This window comes from Lycium ferocissimum, chromosome 7 (assembly GCF_029784015.1).
Source record: "Lycium ferocissimum isolate CSIRO_LF1 chromosome 7, AGI_CSIRO_Lferr_CH_V1, whole genome shotgun sequence".
NCBI classification, from domain to species: Eukaryota; Viridiplantae; Streptophyta; class Magnoliopsida; order Solanales; family Solanaceae; genus Lycium; species Lycium ferocissimum.
In genome coordinates this window covers 33,623,985-33,641,604 of record NC_081348.1, presented here as the reverse complement: position 1 = coordinate 33,641,604, position 17,620 = coordinate 33,623,985, and the positions used below count along the sequence as shown (strand labels likewise).

The 17,620-nt window shown below is 34.8% G+C and overlaps 2 protein-coding genes across 3 annotated transcripts in view; one reads left to right on the top strand and one right to left on the bottom strand.

The window, feature by feature from the left end:
* Positions 1-920: 920 nt before the first annotated feature.
* LOC132064521 (uncharacterized protein At5g08430-like) overlaps positions 921-17,620 on the bottom strand; it is a 56,233-nt gene continuing 39,533 nt past the window's right edge. The window contains exons 7-10 of the mRNA XM_059457524.1: positions 3,249-3,308; positions 2,513-2,563; positions 2,197-2,267; positions 921-1,617 (exon numbers count right to left, since the gene is read on the bottom strand). Coding sequence (XP_059313507.1) covers positions 1,551-1,617; positions 2,197-2,267; positions 2,513-2,563; positions 3,249-3,308 — 249 coding nt within the window. The 3' untranslated portion in view covers positions 921-1,550. The remainder of the gene's footprint in view (positions 1,618-2,196; positions 2,268-2,512; positions 2,564-3,248; positions 3,309-17,620) is intronic.
* On the top strand, positions 4,155-9,242 carry LOC132064522 (DNA-directed RNA polymerase III subunit rpc31-like). Of its 2 annotated transcripts, XM_059457526.1 has the most exons (8): positions 4,155-4,246; positions 5,418-5,547; positions 6,424-6,546; positions 6,661-6,714; positions 8,122-8,168; positions 8,290-8,394; positions 8,605-8,662; positions 8,776-9,242. In XM_059457526.1, exons 1-8 carry the CDS (start codon positions 4,166-4,168, stop codon positions 8,790-8,792), a joined length of 615 nt encoding a protein of 204 aa, XP_059313509.1. In that variant the 5' UTR covers positions 4,155-4,165; the 3' UTR covers positions 8,793-9,242. The 2 variants fall into 2 exon arrangements, with proteins under 2 accessions (XP_059313509.1, XP_059313508.1); XM_059457525.1 differs by lacking the exon at positions 8,605-8,662.

Sequence of the window (17,620 nt, the reverse complement as noted above, 5' to 3'; positions counted from 1 at the left end):
CTTTTTTAAACTTATAATAGACGATGTAGTAGCAAATTCAGCTATTACATCAAAGCTATTTGGATTTCGGTGATATCGACGGACTAGTGCCTCTGTTTTAAGTATATCAAAATACCTTAAAGTTGAATATTATTGGTCTTAGCTTTCGTGCGATATGCTACATGACTCATCAAGAGTGACTTCATTTTATTCACCATATGACTCATCTAGAGTGACTTCATTTTATTCACCATATGTTGGTTGAGCAATATTATGCTCCCCTCAGTTGCAACACTAGATTCGTCGTCTGACCATATCTGGCAACTATTTTTAAAAAGCATGAAAGGACTTAGATGAACAACACTGAAGAAGCACCAGCATGCTAGAATAATTTTGGCAAATCTCATCAGACGGAAGGATAGAGGCAATCTAATCCCTGTATGTATTTGGTGGACAAGAAAGGAATGCAAGACGTTTTGAAGATTAAGATGAATTTGACTCATGTTTCGTTTGTGGTGTAAAGAGGAAATCCTTAGATATCTATGCTCACTTTTAGATGTTATAGAATCTCATAAGAAGAATGAGGACTAACTTTTGCTTCCCTGTTTGAACTGTAAATGTGGCTATATATACGTATAAATATAACCTGTTAACATTTCCGGAAACACACTGGATTCGGCCTTATCATCACAACTCAAATCAATAACTCAAAGCTGCCTCCTCCTAGCTTAACTATAGGAATTTTTGCGGAGGCAACTTTTTGACATGTTTAGATCATTCAGAGTAACTGGTGAAGCTATCCTAATACAGTAATTCCACTTTTTCCTTCTTCAGAATATGCAAATCTTTGGGGTACTTTTCTGAGAGAAGGATACCACATTGAAAAGTTCACCCCCCCCCCCCCCGGCAACAAAACCCCATGCACATAAAGGGAAGACATGTAAGTTCAAAGACTGTAAAAATTAGATAATATTTAGTTTGGATATTTCACCTAGAGTTCTACCTGATTATGTTAGAAAAGATGATTCTGGAAAAGGGAGATTAGTTGCATTAAGTTGAAAAGAATACACCATATACTTGATCCATTGTCATGAATCATGATAAAGGCTAAAAGCAAATGCAACTTCAAAATGTCTCCTACGTTTTCCTTATAACAACTAGAGCGGTCCGGAAAAAGTTTAACTGGTTGTAACATAGATAATAAAGCTAGAACTAAATAACCTTTGTAGCAACTAAAATCAGAATACCTAGGTAAGACCTGCAACTGATAAGACACATCTTCCCTCCATTATGGACGAGCTATTAAAGTTTTCCTGAGCAAGTTGCTCAATCTTCCGGTTCACATTTGACAACTCCAGTAGGAGTTGTCTCATTTGCGCATTGATGCATCTTATTGCCATCCCTTTCGTCCTTAACCAGAGGTCCAAGCTTTAATGTCTTGGGAATCACTCCGGGAATATTTTGCTTTGCACGGGTAGTCTCATCTGAGCATTGCTGCATCTGATTGACATCCATCCCGTCCTTAGCCAGAGGTTCAAGCTCTACTTCCTCAGGAACTACTCCGGAATATTCTAAAGCATAAATGACAAGTACATAGGTTGCCGTCGGAGCTTTTTTTTCTCCAAAAGCTGGAAAACCGTAAACAGCAAGGGGGTTAAGGAACACTTTCCTTTCTTTGCAGAATGGACCAGGATGAACAGGGAGACAGCAGTACATAAAGACAAAATTAGGGCATGAAGGATGAGATGATAAAAGAGGAACATAGGGGTTAGGATGAAATTGGTGATCGTAGAAAGTCATGCGCTTACTTCTAAATCTGTGCTAAATTTTACATCCTTGGGACTGGTTTGGTGTTTTGTCAAATACCATTAATTTTTAGCCTGTTAGTCCAAACTTCTAAAATCAACTTATTTTGAAATGTGCTTTTCAAAAAAGTACTTGTGGTGAGAAGTAGTTCGTGTTTGGATAATCAATTTGAAAAGCACTTTTGTGCAGCAATTAGTGTTTGGCCAAGCTTTTAAAAAATGCTTTTCAGAAAAGTACTTCTAGGGAGAAGCTACTTTCTCCAGCTTCTCAAAAACAGCTTTTCTTCTCCTAAAAGCTTGGCCAAACACCTTAACATTAGAGAAAAAAAAAAAAAAAAAAAACTTTCGGCCCTGGAGAAGCTAGGCCAAACAGGCTATTAGTCACCCAAAAAGAAGAAGGAAAAAAGGATATTCCTGTCTCCATCCTTTCTCATTTGCCCGATCAATCTTTGTCTGCGTCAATTCCAGCTCTCGAGCAATCCTCTGACATTAGAAGGGAAGGAGAAGAACCAATCATAATAAAGGTATCATTAGATATTTAGATGTTCCACAAATATATTGATTGTTTCATGTTACTGAAATGGAACTGAAATCATTTTACAACATTTGATCCATGTTGCACGACAATATTCTGTATTCTCATGCCAGTGGAGTATACATTTATAGAGAGTTCCTAAAGAAATAAATTATCCAAATTTACAAGTAACTTAGTAAGATTGAAACCATACATGCTTTGTGATGTCCTCATGAAGGATTTTAGCCTTCTGTTCAAGCTCCACCTGTCAAATAGGAGATTAAGTTTTATGTTACCATCGTAAAAAAATAAAAAGAAAATAATAATAATTAAAAAAAAAATGGGAGATTAAGTTTTGTGGTAGTACTAAACGGAATTGGAGTTCAGCTGAATTTATAACTGTAAAACTTGATGATTGATCTTATGTCTTTTCAGAAATGTAGAAGACTATATCTTAAACATTTAGTAGAGGTTACACACACAATTCAAAATGGTGTCAGAGCAAGTTTTTTTTTTTTTTTTTTCCATTTTGAGTCTCACCACAACCCATCACTGAAAACTCTCCCATGGATCAGGGAATATATCCATGCCTAGAAGTGAGGAGAATAAAAAGGAATTGAGAAGGCTCTCCATCTATTTAAAAGGGAACTATAAAAGCACTGCCTGAAGAGGTGAGATTGGAGAATCTAGCTCCCGCTCGAAATCCATATTACAAGCTTTAACACTATATAACAAAAGAGAAATTGGGTTGTCCTAGAGGGAAACCAGAACTTGCACTAGGCAGTGTGGACAGAGAAATCGCTTTTTGGACAAGTCATTTATTTGGGGGTATTTATGCTGGAAAACGGTAGTTAAACATAGTAAAGCTTTCAGTCATACAATAATATCTAGACTAAGTTTCAACATGATAGTTATGTCAAACTGCAAGCAAAAAAAAAAAAAAAACTTACAATTGTAAGCTTTTTAAGCAGGCCCGCTTTCACCTTCTCTCTCAAATCATCACATTCTTCCTGAAAAACATAGTAAAATGTCAAAATATATTGAATAGAAAGGTTAACCACAAAAGCTTATTGGTAGAGCTTAGTCACTGGGTAGTTCCTCACTGTTAAGGTATTCCTTAGGTATAGAGGAATACATGTGACATATTTAACTCAACTAACGATGAGATGCTATGTTGTATTCTGAAGAAACAAAAAACTAGCTTCCACTAAGATCTAGACTACTAGAAATGTTCAATCATTTTTTTAAATGTAGAAACGTCCAATAATTTTTTAAAAAAGTAGAAAAGTTCGATCAGATTTTGTCCTACACAGTTTAAGAAATACTCAAAGTGATCCACAGAACTCTCAACTGAAAAGTAAATGGAGAAGGGAACAATCAGTAAGTACCTTCCTATTAGGTCTATAATAATTGCTTTTGAATAAGTAATTTCCATTAATGTAAAAGGCACCAAGAGTTGCTCAAAGACTGTACAATAGTATGAGTGCTCCAATTACACATGCCAGTCTAGCAACTCTAGAATGCAATCAAACATTTATTGCCTTCAATTTGATGATCACGCTAAACAAGCTCAGATTGAGATATATTGGTAACCCAAATGAAGCCACTCTTCAGTCACTGAATTTTATCTTTACCATAACTAGAAAAGGTATGAAGTTACGATTTCTGTGATGCAAATTACACCTAATAGACGGGTTAAAAAGCCATTTTCTTCCATTTGAAATAGAAAAGATAGCTAATCCACATGCCAAACTTCCTATCATTAGCTGCAATTGGGATCTTGTCCTAGAGTGTAATCTATTTTAACGCTTTTTTGGGTAATACCGTATTAATATTTTCTATGGGCCATGATACAGGGTTCGGTTTAATGGCCTTCAGAGGGCGGGGTCGGGGGCGTGGTAGATATGGCGCTCCACAGGCTAAGCAAGACCCATTTGAACTTTTCCCTGTAAGTTAATTCCTTTGGCTCGTTAATGTTATATTCTTCACACAAATTATGGTACAATATATGTTTCTGGATGGTAGCATTGCTTAATGAGCTTGGTTACTAGTTTGGATAAGGGACGAGGGTTGTGATATTGAACTACATTGAATCATCTGTATAACAAATAAAGAAAGCCGTATGGGTCATATAGTGGATATGACTAATTTGGAATTGACGCATAGTTGATCAACATATTGGTCTTGAGAAATGGGTGAATTTTTCCAACTTTGGAAGCTGTAAAAATGCGTGCTAACGTAGAGACTAATTTTTTGTGAAGGGATAGGAAAAGTGATTTTCTCATACTGAAGTTAATCATAGGAAGCTCAGCAACTGCAATATCTTAGGAACGTTAAAATTGAACCGTGTAAAAGAATTCGTATGTGATTTCACCATACATCTGGAGTATTATGCTCCAATAACATCTGAAGGATGAATATAGAATTTATTGCAGTACTGGCTGGCCTGCACTTTGTGGTGCTGCCTTTAGGAGGAGATACTGGACAAAATTTCTCTTTCTATGCAAGCGTAATAAGTGTTTTAATCATTGCCTAGCATTATCAGTAGGTTTAATATGGTAATACTGCAAAAATAGCCTTGTACATTATTTGTATGTTAATATAATTGAAATGTTTACACATTGGTAACTGGAGAATATCTTAAGCCCAATGATTTCCTTGTAAACTACATTAATTTTATTGGTCCCCTGGTTAACTATTTCTAACATATTTACTTAGTAATTGAACTATTGTGCATGTGCCTTTGACATAAGAAGTTCGTGGAAAACTTTCTGTTATCATACAGTATATTTCATATTTAAGTGAAAAACATTTGATGTAGGCCCTAATTAATGTGTCTTATGTGTTACTGGATGTTGAGATGTCCACGGTTACTCGGTTAGTTTAGTTGATTTAACCTGGCTAATAAATTTTTTGGTAGATGTAATCCAACTTTTTTGATTAATGTCCGCAATCGCGAGAAGCCTGTCAGCAGAGATCAACTATTAAGCTTGATATAGATAGATCTCTTACTACTTAAAGTTTATTAAGAAGAAAGGTTGAAAATGTTCTTCATTTTCCATAATGCGGTTGGTCAGTTGATTTGCAGATAACACTTTGAACCTTTCTACCATTTGCAGGAAGTTGAGAGCTTGGGTAATGCAGCAAGTGTCACTGAAAGGATAAATTTGGCAATTTGGCACTCAAAGTTACAGAAGTATTGGAACTCCTCTCCTTACTATTTGGAAGAGGAAAGTGATGTTTTGAAGAGTAAGCATTCAACTTTTTGAAACTTATACTACTCCTTTTTTGAGGAAATGTCATACCACTTGTTTAGGAATGGATAAAGCCACTTATTGAGCTATCTGTAAATGATTGTCATTATCGTTTTGTCACGACCAAAACCTGGAGGGCCATGACTAGCCTCGCGTCCTCAGAGCGAACTCCTAAGTTAGATTGTATTGTGTTATTTCACTTTTTGGTGTGAAAAAAGGAATATGTAAATGAGACAGAAATTCTATCAGAATTCGTGGATCCCTCTAAGAATAGAAGAGGGCTATACCTTTGTTTTTTTGCTCACTTGCACTGTAATTTCAGCACTAACCTTTGTTCTATTTATGAATGCAATTATCAACATTTATAAAAATAAAAAGTAAACACACGGTCAATACACTATATTTCAACCTTATCCGATACTTATTTTATGCATGCTGCAATATTAGCAGATTGTCGTTTCAAGGAGTCATCATGGACAGTTCTTTCAGAGGATTTATTTTTTCTTTTTGACTATGCTTTTCTTACTATTCTCCTCGTAAGAATATATGAAGGTCCACAATGCAAATTAGGGAAGCTACGTAATTCTTGAAGGAAAAAGCATGAGGTTCATGTTTTATTTCAAGTACAGATTGGAAAACATTTTCTGTTAGACTGGTCAATCCTTCTGCATTCTTTGAAAATTAATCTTTCTCCTTCTGCGTTATCAGATTCCCAATTTTCTTCCTCTGCTTGATTTGACATTTAATGTCTTGTTATTTTGTATCTGACAATCGGAGCTTTAGATTACTTCAATTATTTAGATGTTACTTGATAAAACCTCTGAAAGTTTCAGATTTCTGATCTTCTGTACATGACAAATTATGCTTCTAGAAACGAAAGGAATGGATATACAAAGGTTCTCAGATAGGACCTCGGAGAGGGCCAAGTCAAAGCCACCATTGGCGCACTTCATAAGGATGGATCCTACCTATGTTCCTGCAGAACTAGCTAAAGGTTTTGTATTCGTTAATTCTTAAATTCTTTGGACGTGCTGCTTATTCAGGTCTCTGGAACCTATTTTTTTTTTATTTGCTTAGTTAGATGTTTTTGTGATTGTAAATATTTCAGGTGGAAGAGGGGAGAAACATGCTGCAAAAAGAGTGCGTTGGAATGCAGAGTCAGGTAAAAGTACCATGATTTTATCTTTCTTTCTTGCTGTTTGGTCTTTGTTGTCTGCAAAATTTCTAGCTTGATAAATTGGTTTGTCCACCCTCTGGGCCTAATATTATGTCTCATTCTTGTGGATAATAATTTGGCCTTTGAGTTGGATCCTATTAAAGGTCATGGATTGGATGTTTGATGGTATAGGCCAAGGACAGTTATTGAAGAAATTTATCTTTGTGACACGAAGCACAAATACACTCCCTGTTCAAAGTTTGACTTAAAGCTTCTGATATGGCCTCTTAACGTTGCTATGGAATCTTTGGAGTGGGTCTTTTTGTTCTTTCTTATCTATCCAATAGTATATCAAAACCTGTTAGATTTTCCTTTCTATACAACAACTACGCCTCATTCGCAATGGTTAGGATAATTGCCTTCCTTTCTATTTCATATATGGACATTTTATAGGTCTTCTGAAGTGTTGACTGTTGAGTTGCAAATCATGACATACCATGCATAAAATCTTTACACTCTGGTAATAGAATCACTGATTTATAGCAAAGCTCTTTGAATGCTAACCTAGTTCAGAACCTCTAGCAAATCATCATGAGCACATTACCTGACAGACATTGGCTGTGTACAAAATGTACTTGGAGACACCCAAATAATGGTCATTTGCAACTATCTGCCTGAAAGAAGTTGAAATGCCAAGAAAGAAGCCAGACAATAAAAAGAAAAAGAAGATAAAACAAAAAGGAGACTAATCCTTTTCTTCTTCAACTTTATTTTATATCTTTTCTACTTGAAAGATTTCTTAAAGTGAGATACATTGGTTCTATACATCCCAAGAAGTTCATGATATGGTGAGGTCGCTCTATTAATGAGCATTGACAAACTTATCCTATTGCTGGGGCAAGAGATCTGGTACAACTTTTTCCTTTGAAAATTTGTCAATAGACATATTCTCGGTGTCATTGTACATTGACAATTTTGTGAAATGATTGTAGAACATTAGCTATTTACGTCACCCTACACAAAAGAAAACTCTTCTCCACCATTAAGTGGGTACGTGCCTGTGTGGTGGAAAAGCCTTTCCTAATCGTAGGAAAAAATGAAAAAGAGAAATAGCATTAGGTTTCTTAAAAAGTGAAAAACCGAACCAAACTGACAACACCCAAACCGATGGATATATATTATATTTGGTTTGATTTGGTTTGACTAAATTGGTTTGGTTTTGGTTTTAACTAAAAACCGACCCATGAACACCCCTATTTGTAAGTTATGTGAGTTCTTTGAATTTGGTCTACAATTACCTAAAGAAGTTTACAAGAGCTGACATCAATTTGAAAAGAAATGTAGAGCTTTTCTCTCTTTGGCCTTTCGTTTGCTGTAATTTATCAAGCTCATGAAATTGTTTTTTGGTGACAGACAATAAAAAATTGGATCTTCTTGAGAAGCTTGATCAAAAGTCTAAGGTTAAACCTCTACTTTTACAGAGAATGTTTCTTTTGAGGTGTTGTAGTAAAAAAGAATAGCTCGTCTACTGCAATGTTTATCGTTTGATTGTTATGTTTCTTTTCACTGCAAACTGCTTAGGACGAGGGTGAAAAGAAAAAGGATGGTGAAGACGAGGAGGAAGAACAAGAGGAGAAGATTGAAGAGGAAGAAGAAGAATTTAGCGATGATGGAGACTACAATCAGGTATGTGGGAAAAACTTCTGCTTCCCTACCTTGACAGCCATATTTAAGGAACTTGAATCAGAATGTTTTGTGCTCCTCTAGATTGAATTATACATGCATTGCTTGTCAATTGTTTGTATGCCTAGATCAACATCATTAAATGGCATTCTCTATAAAGAAGTGTATATCAAATGAGCTCATGTATATTGAAACTCTTGAACAATGGTACAGAATCTTTATGATTACGATGACGACGAAGACGACTACAACATGAATGAAGATAATAATGGTTTGATCTAATTTGCAGTTTCTTTTTCTTTTTATTTGACGCAGCAATATTCATTACTTCTTATTGCCCTTTTGCAATGCTTATGAATTGACGCTAAGCAACCTGTGTTGCAGATGAAGCCATGTATTGAAGGTTGCTTGGTGGAATGGTTTTTGCTTGCCTTTGGAAATTTTTTACAGAGACGGAATTCTTTAATTAATGTTATTGGACTTCTAGAAAGCTTAGCTCACCCAAAGGCATTGTAAATTAGCAACAGCTATTTAATAGTGGAAAATCAAGAAAGAATATTTTCTTGGTGCGTCTCAGAGAGGTTCGCTTTGGATTATTAACAGATCAACAAACTAGCGATCTATGTATATGTTTAGGCCGAAAATGCACCTGGACCTTCAGTTTCGACCATGGCCATGGTTTGCCTAGATGGTCTTTTTGATCATCTTCTTCCCTGTTCTTTAATGCAGGAACTCCGTCCCTTTTTTGTTTTGTTTGTGTGGTGATGTTGGTTCAGGTGTTCCTGCTTTTTTGAAGTTACCCTTGAATCAGATTTATACTCATGTCTGATGGAAATTGGTTTATGCAGTTATACTTCCTCTCCTCTTATTTTTAACCCCCGTCCACCGTGGCTAATGACTTTTTAAATAAAGGGAAAAGGGCCTAATTTACCTCTACTTTGAAAAAAGGTTCATATTTACCCCCGTTATACTATCATACTACTTATACCCCTACCGTTATAGGGTCATATTTACCCCCCCCCCCCCCCCTTTCTTGTCTCTTCAATTTCTATCTTACTGCTGGTAAGTTCATTTTTTAGTTGCTAATTTTTCATAGCCAAAGATGGGATCTTTTTTATGGAATGATTTCTGGGGGTGTTCTTTTTTTCCTTTGTTAATACTTGAATTTTGAAATTATTTTAGTTCATTCCCTCACTAGACAAAAAATCTTAGAGTTGGAATCAAAATCAGAAAGACCACACATATGAATGGCAAAAATTCAAGACCAGTGTGTTTGGAGGGAAATCCGTACAAAAACTTCCATCAAAAAGCCCTCGTGTGTTTTGGGCCCATAAACAGCTCAGAGTCATCCCTATTTTTGTGTCCACAAAACTGTCTGTCTATACTGTATAGTGTATAGGGACTCTGCTTCTACCACTTTCGCTAAATGAAATTATACTTTGCCTTTATTTCACCAGACTCTTCTTAAATGCCACCATGCATTTAATGCAATTTTCTTCTGAGGGAGACACTTTTTATTCGTCTTATGACACCATTTTCGTCAGTAGGTTTAGTAGCGAATTACTTTTGAGTTAAGAAAATGTGTTCTGACATGACAAGCATACACAACGTTATCTGTATACATGTAAATTTCAACATCAGAACACAGTGTGTTCTGTCGAAACATCGAATCCATTATTGGATCCCCCATCGGATAGGTCGATATGGTTGGTGTTGGCCTTAATGAAAAATTCTCTCTTTCTAAAGCAAATTAAATTAGTTAGGAGGTGTTGTGACTTGTGAGAGTCGTATATCATATTTACAAATTCTATTCTTTGATGGCCCGTGGCTGACATTAAAGGCATACATGTTGTTAGTTCTTAACTTATATATCACGCGCTGTATGAGATATTTGGTCTATATTAGTGATTTTAAATTCCAACGGCCAAAATTAAATTTTGTGTCAAATTTCTTATTATGTTTATTGTGAGATTACTTTCAGTTCAATAGAAGTACTTCAGAAAATAATCCTATAGTACTTAATAAGGTAACGTAGCAGGCATTCAAAACTATTTTTTTTTTCTTTTTCTAGATCAAATGTATTGTGTACAAGCTGTTTAATCTTCGTTTTTGAGATCAAATGTACAAGCTGTTAAGTCTTCATAGATGAATGATTCATTGTGTCAACTTGATAGCAGGTAAATATTACCCGGTGAAATATACATTTTTCCGAAGCAACCTTATATTAGGATATTGTAGTCATCCAGATGTTAGATATACATACATATTAGGCCGCATAATGATCTAGGCATCTTTTGTATAATGATTGATCTGAAATCTTATGATCTCAATCTTTAATTATTAAATTATATCACAAACTAGATCAAATTTATTTTTAATTAGTAAATTATATCACAAATTAAATCAAATTTATCTCCATTAGAATGACCAGGGGTTCCAAATGAACATCACAAAAATAAGAATAAGAGTATGAATATATTTTTTTTTCTTCCTTTTTTCTGGAACATTATAAAAATCTTCTTTATTGAGCTGTATTTTGCTTTGTCTATTTTCTCATATATCATCTTTTAGAATATTAAACTATTCCATATTATCTGTAACATCCCTTTCATGCATGCATGGGAGACTTCTAACAAAACCGTATTGTCCTTTCGTTCAAATAATAAGTTTTCTTTAACCCAAAAAAAAAAATCGGTATTAATTAAAAGCCAATTGCTCTTTTTACCTATCCAATTTGAAGGACCTTGTAGGCAGAGGCGGACGTACATGGAAGGGTGGGAGTGCACATGCACTCACACTCTTCGGAAAAAAATTATGTATATAGATGTGTATATATTTAATTGTGCACTCTAACAAACGAAAGTGTCTTTGGGGCATGTTGATTGAATCACGTTTCCTTACATGTCACCGCTGATCGAACCCGAATGTCACTTTTAATTATTTTTTTGAGCCTATTTTTAGGAAAGCAATAAGCGTTAAATGAGCTCCCCTAGATTCGAACATGCACTGTCACCACATGTTACATAGCCTTAGCCACTGAGCTATCTCTTTCATTTGCTTCACTGTATTAAATTTTATTTATTACACATATTTGACGTATATACTTGTATTTTCGCCACTGCTACGCTATTAGTGATCGGTACGACACAGTATTATCACTCAGTCGTCATTAAAAATTTTGTTGGCATTTGTGTTAAGATAATAATGCCCCCGCAATCTTGAAATCCTGAGTCCGCCTCTGCTTATAGGGAGATACACTTAACATGGTCAGCATATATCCACTAGATACTTTAGAAACAAGTCAAACAACACGTCCGACGTTATTGATTGGATACGAGCCTAGGCTGATCCACAATTTAAATTAGATAAATTCAACCTTTTAAGATATCGTTTGGCAGGAGGTATTAGAGAAAATAATTCATGCATTAGCTTTGTTTATTAATAATTTCTTATAGGGTACACTTTTTCAACCTATGTATAACTAAAATAGTTATTAGCATGGTTAAAGATGAAATTGCCCTTAAAGTCCCTCAAAGCTAAAGAATATGGAAGGTTGTCATGCCCCGAACCATGGCCTGGGCGTAACACGGCACTCGGTGCCTGACTGCATGTGACCGAGCGAACCACATGGCTTGCTGAATCATTATGAGGCATACATGAGTGGAAATATAATGTGAAATGCATGATAAGTTTTTGTAAAACATGGTAAGTCACCATATAATATAGAAATACTCGTTTAAATCATGAATGCGGATAATATCATAAATATGCCAAACCGGTTGACCAACTCTGAAAGTTTAACATGACATAACTGAGTTGTCTAGTTTGTGAAACCTCTAACAAAAGTCTAATCATGAAAACATATTCGCTGGGAAAAGACCCCCAGCATACCTTTAACTGTATACCCAATTAAATAAAGACAATGTCTAAACCTCGAAGGAGGTGGGGCTCACCAAATAAAGCTGGTACGAGCAGCATCCCAATGAGGCAGGTGTCATCTCAGTAATCCGCACCGCATCGTGAAATGCAGTGCCCGGCAATAAAAAGGGACGTCAAAGACATTGAATGTACCGGTATGTAAAGTAACCGAATGAAATAAACGTGGCATATGAAAGCACACACGATAAGAATAAACCGAAACTGAAGCCTTGTAATGAACATGAGTATCTGACACGAACATGAATGCATATATAACATGAGTAAAAGCATTTTAAGTTGGGAGAGCATTAATATAACCGACATGTAACCACCACGTTAACATATGACGTCTGATCTCTGCGCGATCAGCTAGGCCATCTTGTACCTTACCGGGGTACAAGACATGAACATGACATGAATGGATCCAAATCCCTCAATGGGGAAAATATGAAGGAATCGTCCTACTGGGTGGAGCGATCCTTATCCTACGTAGGCATACGTAGTTTCAAGTATGAAACCTTCTCGGTAATCTATGCAACTCCCAAAAACATGAACATGATATAATTGGCTAAGAAGCCCATGAATTTCATAAAACATGATTTGTATTAAACATGAGTATCTTGTATCATAACATGCATATAATAATATAATATTATTGCATGAAACTTGTAGACATGTAGGATATTCATGAAAATAAGCATTACATTTAATAACTTGCATGTAGGAACCCATGGAATGCAAAGTATGAGTTTTTATGGATTACAGACAGATTCTCAATAACCAAAAGGGACTATTAAGAATACAATAATGAAGTAATCATACAATTATAGTATATCATGGTACCTGTACTTAGGGTTATCATGAACATGGCTAAAACACTAGTTTTGGTGTAACTTGTATGATCATGGAAGAATGTGGCATGGGGAAGAACAAAGATGTTCCCATACGCGGATAGAAACTCTACATACCTGGTAATGCTCCGAACTTGTATTAAAAATCTGAACTTGAAAAAAGAATTCGGAAGTCTAAGTCTTGAGTCCTTTAACTGGGTTTTCTTGAAAACCCTATGTTAAGAACAATGATTTCATTGTTAGATTATGAGAACACATGTTAGAATTCACTTGGAATGGTTGGAATGGCCTTACCTTGGTGTTCTTGTGATGGAAGAGAGGAATAGGTCGTTTTAGGGTTTAGAGACTTGTAAAAATAAGAACTAGAATTGAAATTAGTTATTTATAATTTTTGGCGCGACGGGTGAAATACGGATCAAAATACGGTCCATATTATTATTTACGATCCATAAACCTGGACCGTATTTAAGCATATTCCAAAACAGAAACACTGTAATACCTCCTGCCCAAATACCCTCACCATATACGGGCCGTAATTCAAAATACGATCCATATTTATCAATATAACTCTCCAAGCCTCATTCCAGAATGCACAATGAACCTGATGATAATTTACGTGCTGAAATACGGGTCGTATTTCAAAATACGGTCCATATTTAACCATAAAGGTTTCCTGAGCAAATTTCCAGAATGCTCAGTGGTTTTAGATGTCAACTTACGATTTGAAAGACGGGTCGTATACTGAAATACGACCGTCTTCTGGGGCGTAAATCCCCATCTGACAACTAAAGTGAAGTTTCCATTCCCCACATTCTCTATCTGGTTTTCTAAGTCTAGGATCTGCGGGTCAAAGCATAAGTTAAAGGTACGGGGTGTTACAAGGGTATTTTGTAAACAAAGGAGTAATTTTTAAAAAAATTATGTAATGCATGTTATTTTTAATATACCATTCCAAACAGTGAATAAGAAATAATCTCAGCATAACTAATGTCTGCATTACTAATACACCATATTCAACATTATTCTTATATACTCTACCAATCGACACATTGTTAGCATTATACACATTGTTCTTTCAAAATTATGGATTTAGAATTTAATATTTATTGAAATTTAAGTAAATTTTGCTCATATTTATGTTCTATGTGAATATTGAATTTAGTTGAATCGGTTGAATAAGGCTGTATCAACCCTTCTGGAAATTAGCGGGTTCATGAATTACGACAATCATTCGAGAAAATTTCACATCCTCCCATAATTTTCTGCAGTTTACTATAATCTACCCAACTAAAAAGGACGAATTTAACAGTTAAGATTTTATTATACTTTTTTTCTGAACCATATATAGAACATACATTCTAAACTTCTAAGATGAATCTTGATACAACTACAAAGAAGCGAAAGAAAGTTGGATTGGAGGAGATACAGAGGGAGATCCAATAAGGTACAGATCTTGGCCCAATACAGCCCAGAAGCAACCCATGATGAATTCGCAACATGTTTTTGCGCGGATTGTTCTTCTTTTGGAGTGCTCTTTAATTTTTGTCCCTCAAAATTGGTGGTCTTTAATTTTTATCCTTCGCCTAATTCTCCGAGGTTCTGGGTTCAAACCCCAGCTCAGTACAAAAAAAAAAAAAAAAAAAAGAAGGAATTTCGCAAGGCAGAGGTTTGGATTCTGCAAGTTAGAATTTTGCTTGAAGGCAGGCAGAATTTTGAAGGCAAACCAAAGTAAAGTTTGAAACTCTGCCTGAAGCATGCAACACTCTACATTGCGAATCCAAACTCTGCCTTCCTAATTTTTTAAAAAAAATTTGACTGAGCGGGGGTTGAACCTGAAACCAAGATATATTTAGTGAAGGACAAAAATTAAAGGCCCAATTTGAGGGACAAAAATTAAAGACCACCCGCAGCGAAGGACAATCCTGCAAGTTGCCCAATTGCCAATGTTAAACATCAGATATAAGTTGTGAAGAAATTGCACGGTTGTACTTTAAATGAGCGGGTCTTTGATTTTGTCCTTCATATGGGATGGTACTTAATTTTCGTCCTTCAAAATCAAATTTACGCCTAGTGGTCATAAGTTCTTTAAAGGAAAAAGTCATGTGGGCATAAATTGTGTGATATTATAATGTGAAAATATAAATTTATGCCTAGCGAAAGATTATTTGTTTTGGGGGACAAAATTAAAGACCGGCAAAAAATCGGAGCAAAAGTGCAAATGACTTACTAGTTTTAACCGTGTCACGGGTTAGGACAAAAGGAGAATAATAATGGAAAGAATGAGCAAGGAAATTCACTTTTGACTGAAGTAATGAAAAAAAGGAATATTACCTAAAGAAAATTTCCCTTCTTACATTTTCTTTGACCTCCCTACCCTCCATGTGTTTCTTGGATTAGAGAGCTCAAACATACTTGTTTGAAGCTTGGAGAGGCCGGGTGTGTGTGTTTTGACTATAGAACCAAAAAAGATTGAAAAAATAAAATTAATGAAAAGAAGTTAGTTCACCAGTTGAAACCTATAGCAAGAGAGTAATGCCTAAGATCATCTCAAGATGTAACCTATATGTGAATATTAACTACAACGTCAAAAAATGTTAAATTTTGAATCTATAATTTTAAAAAGATAACGAGTTTAGTGCTGAGAACTTAAAGATTGAACTCATCAAATCTAAATCTTGAATCTAACTGTTACTTTTAGCAACAAGGTGAACAAACTCGGTTTCATAAATTTACAAATTAGGTTGTAATAGATGAGATTCCAGCATAACGAATTTTATGCATTTGCTAATCAAAATGCCAACATGACCATAAGTTCAATGTGGAGAAAAAGCTACCAAGTCCATTGGAAGTTTTTTCCTCAGAATTGTTGGAAAAATTAAGAGAAGATTGAACAGTATCCCAATTGTATTTGTGCGGATGTACCAAATATTAGATATGGGCTAGATGGGTTTTGACTAACAAAAAAGAGAAAAATACAGTTAAATATCATCAGTCATCTAGTTTACAAAATATGTACACAATATATAGGTAATATATAGTTTATACTAAATATACATATAATAGACATACCTATACATATAATACTCATATAATATCCATACCTCTTCCATATCTATACGGTCAAAGTGTAGAGGCAATGTATACTTCGGCCATATTTGATAAATAAACTAGAAATATTTCGAGATATCATTGTCTTGATTTGATCTATACAAATGCTTGATGCTTTTTCCCAATGATAACCACTTATATCTTAAATTACTTCTCTGTGATTTTAGTTGAATCAATTAATGTTGTGTTTGAGATGTCGTTAATGTGCTATGCAGAAAACTATTTTTAATTTACTATTTTGGTATTTAGTCCGAAAGAAAAGTAAATGGTATATATGTTTGTAATATAAAAGTTGGACCGCATTAAAATCACGCATGATATTAAAGACTTTCTTCAATCCCACTGATTTATGAAGCTTTGATTTTGATGTTTACTTAAAGGGGCCATTGAACTAGACTTGAGCTGTAGGGGATTCTATAACAGATGTCCCTTTTCATTTCCATTTCTCCTTAAGGACATGATATTTATGACCAATTACAATTTGAATAGACTAGTATATATATATATATATATATATATATATATATATATATATATATATATATATATATATATATATATATATAACATCTAATTAGGACCGATCCTTTCTTTTTTGACTTTCATTAGGGATGACTCCACAACATTTACGTGAATACAATAGTTTCGCTCAAGTCCTGCTATAATTTGTGAATCTGAGTCTTGATGCAATAACCAAAAGATCCAAAAATCTTGCATAATTATAGATATATTGCAGAACCAGATATATATAGCTAAATTCTTAGCTAATGAAGGGGCTAAGAAGCAATTTTTTAATCGCCTTAGAGTTTAATAGTTCCTCTAGTGTTTGCAAAAGAGGTCGTGTGCGCAGATATATTAGGAATTACGTCCAAGAGAAATTTCGGCTTGTAGTAGTAATTTGGTAGTATTAAACAAATGCTACAATCCACGCAGGAAACACCACTACTCCCTTATTTTGTAATATTGGTGACATGAGCTTTTTTTAAACCAATATTATTCAGTTAACCCCCCAAAAGTTAATTATATACTAATTTGAATTCGTTATAAAAACTCAAATATTTAAAAATTTAAATTCGCCTCTATCTTTCTTGCATCTCCTAAAAAAACATATTCCAACAATCATGCAGCAGGAAACACCACTACTCCCTTATTTTTGTAATATTGCTGACATAAGCTTTCTAAACAATAGTATTCAGTTAACCCTCAAGAAGTTATTTATATACTAATTTGAATTGGTTATAAAAACTCAGATATTTAAAATTTTAAATTTGCCTCTATCTTTCCTGCATCTCCTAAAAAATATATTCCTAGAATCTACGGTCAAGGGTCTGACAATAATTAGAAGGATGTCA

Excerpts from the sequence above, each read along its gene's own strand:
- LOC132064522 (XM_059457525.1), top strand. The coding sequence starts at position 4,166 with ATGGCCTTCAGAGGGCGGGGTCGGGGGCGTGGTAGATATGGCGCTCCA. Across the intron at positions 6,547-6,660 it reads TCCTGCAGAACTAGCTAAAG|GTGGAAGAGGGGAGAAACAT; the intron begins GTTTTGTATTCG and ends TAAATATTTCAG. Across the intron at positions 6,715-8,121 it reads GCGTTGGAATGCAGAGTCAG|ACAATAAAAAATTGGATCTT; the intron begins GTAAAAGTACCA and ends TTTTGGTGACAG.